Raw genomic sequence first — 2,247 nt, 5'->3', positions numbered from 1 at the left:
TGTGTGTGTGTGTGTGCACAGACATATATATATATATATATATATATATATATAAATATAATGTATGTATGTATGTATGTATGTATGTATATGATAGAGCTTATTAAGTGAATTTGACAAGTAAAATAGAGTTTGATGTATAGAGACTAAATTTAGATGGAGAGATTCAGGATGACATAGTTGTATTAGTAGCTGTCAAAGGGTCAGGAGGTGGACACAGGGTGTATGGTGGGTAAGTAATTACAGACTGTAGGTCACTCATTAATAGCAAGGCTTGGCTATGAGGCAGAGAGCTCTTTCATTATGACTGAATGCATGTGTGTGTGCATGTGCATGTGTGCCTGTGCGTGTGTGTATATGCACATGTGTATGTGCGTGTGCATAGTGTATCCATATTATACCACTCCTCAGACACTCATACATGTATATCGAAACTTACACATACATAATCATATATACACATATGTCTTACTGATATGATATATGAAATTAGTTCATTAAGAAACAAAATATAAAGCCATTCAAAATGAATTCACAGTGATGTTTAATTCAAGTCTTAATCTATTATTTCAACATTCATATTTAAAAATATATCAAATTTGGCTAAATTCCTTTACACAATACTGAGATGAATATTAAACGAATTTTACTAATATTTAGAATTCTCTAAAATTTTACTGACACAATTCTGTAAAGAGGAAAAAAAAGATGAATATTTTTCTTTTTACTTTTCTATCATTCTCACGCTCTTCTTTTCAATAAACAATATGCTCGAACCGCATCATTCCTCAATGTGCTACGTTAACCAATATTATAGTTTACGGAATGTAATACCAATTATTTTAATATTCTATAACTATTTAGTAAAATAACGTATGGTAGGGAGATATAATTCCACTAAGCATTTCTTACCTGTCAGCTTTGTATGCGAACGGTGTAAGCCAACTTTGGTTGCAAGACTTTCACAGAGTAGTTTGCAAGGAGACATCTTAGTGAATGTGTTTATTGATCTAAGCAGACAATATGGTAAAAACTCAATCAGCCTTTTTTTTTTTTGTTTTTACCTTTTCTAATTCAAGCGAGTAACTATATATATATTTTTTCTCTTTCTTCTTTTTATACAGGTGCTAAATGATCAGGTATCCGCTGATGAAAGAAATTCAATTCTCTACTCTACGCTGAACAAATAAATAAAAATTGAATAGATAAATGTAAGAAATATACCCTAAAGCAAACTAATTAAGATACTTGTTCACACACACACAAATACATACACATGCACACAGAAACATCACACATATACACATACAGGCACAAATTACAAGCATACTTATTCCATCTTATATGTATATGTACATACGTGATTCTGTGCATGTGTATGTGCATGTGTGTGTGTGTGTGTGTGTGCACATATACACACACACACATACATGCCTACAAAAACACATATATATATATACATATATGTATCCAAATACACATATATATATATGTATATATATGTATATATATATATATATATATATATATATATATATATATATATATACACACACACACAGAGGTAGTCAAACATAAACAGAACACATTTATTATATTTAAGAGAAAGAGAGAAAATGAGTGAAGTAATTTCTGTTATATATATGCATGCACGTGTGTGTGTGTGTGTGTGTGTGTGTGTGTGTGTCTGTGTGTGTGTATGTGAGTTTGTCTGTCAGAGAAATAAGGAAGAAGTGAAAAAATTAGTATGTCAAAAATAATATAAACTGATAAAGCATAAGTTTATATATGTAATGCACATACACACACACTTTATATACAAGCACACATACATGCACACAGATATTCTACATACAAGCCTGTAGTTGTGGCCATTGTCAGTGTCTTGTAAATAGCACCCACGAAATCGTAGTCTTGACTGTTGCCGGTGTCATGTAAATAGCACCCGTGCCGGTGGCATGTAATAAACAACCATTACACTCCTGGTGTGGTTGGCATTAGGAAAGGCATCCAGCCATAGAACCCATGCCAAATCAGACCGGAACATTCGGTAGCTCTCCGGTTTACCTTACCAGTTCCAGTCAAGCAATCTAACCCATGCCAGCATGGAAAGTGGACGTTAAATTATGATGATGTTGATGGTACACACACACACACACACACACATACATACATACACATATTTATATATCAATACATGCTTGTATGTTTATAGTTTATTAACTAACATTTATTTGTACATATACA

At 32.3% G+C, this 2,247-nt stretch overlaps 1 protein-coding gene and 1 long non-coding RNA gene across 9 annotated transcripts in view; one reads left to right on the top strand and one right to left on the bottom strand.

Moving 5' to 3' along the window:
• Positions 1–2,247, bottom strand: part of LOC106874003 (Kv channel-interacting protein 4) — a 479,441-nt gene that overhangs the window by 211,559 nt on the left and 265,635 nt on the right. The window contains exon 1 of one of the 8 annotated variants that reach the window (XM_052974221.1): positions 913–1,044. The exons of the other annotated variants lie outside the window; for them this stretch is intronic. Coding sequence (XP_052830181.1) covers positions 913–988 — 76 coding nt within the window. The 5' untranslated portion in view covers positions 989–1,044. Of the gene's footprint in view, positions 1–912; positions 1,045–2,247 lie in introns of those variants that run through there. 8 annotated transcript variants of the gene reach the window in all.
• LOC106874005 (uncharacterized) overlaps positions 1–2,247 on the top strand; it is a 38,371-nt gene that overhangs the window by 30,227 nt on the left and 5,897 nt on the right. The window contains exon 3 of the long non-coding RNA XR_001409951.2: positions 1,125–1,211. This is a non-coding gene — a long non-coding RNA (uncharacterized LOC106874005). The remainder of the gene's footprint in view (positions 1–1,124; positions 1,212–2,247) is intronic.

This window comes from Octopus bimaculoides, chromosome 18 (assembly GCF_001194135.2).
Source record: "Octopus bimaculoides isolate UCB-OBI-ISO-001 chromosome 18, ASM119413v2, whole genome shotgun sequence".
Taxonomy (NCBI): Eukaryota; Metazoa; Mollusca; class Cephalopoda; order Octopoda; family Octopodidae; genus Octopus; species Octopus bimaculoides.
Note: the sequence above shows the minus strand (reverse complement) of the source record. Positions and strands in the feature narration are given on the sequence as shown.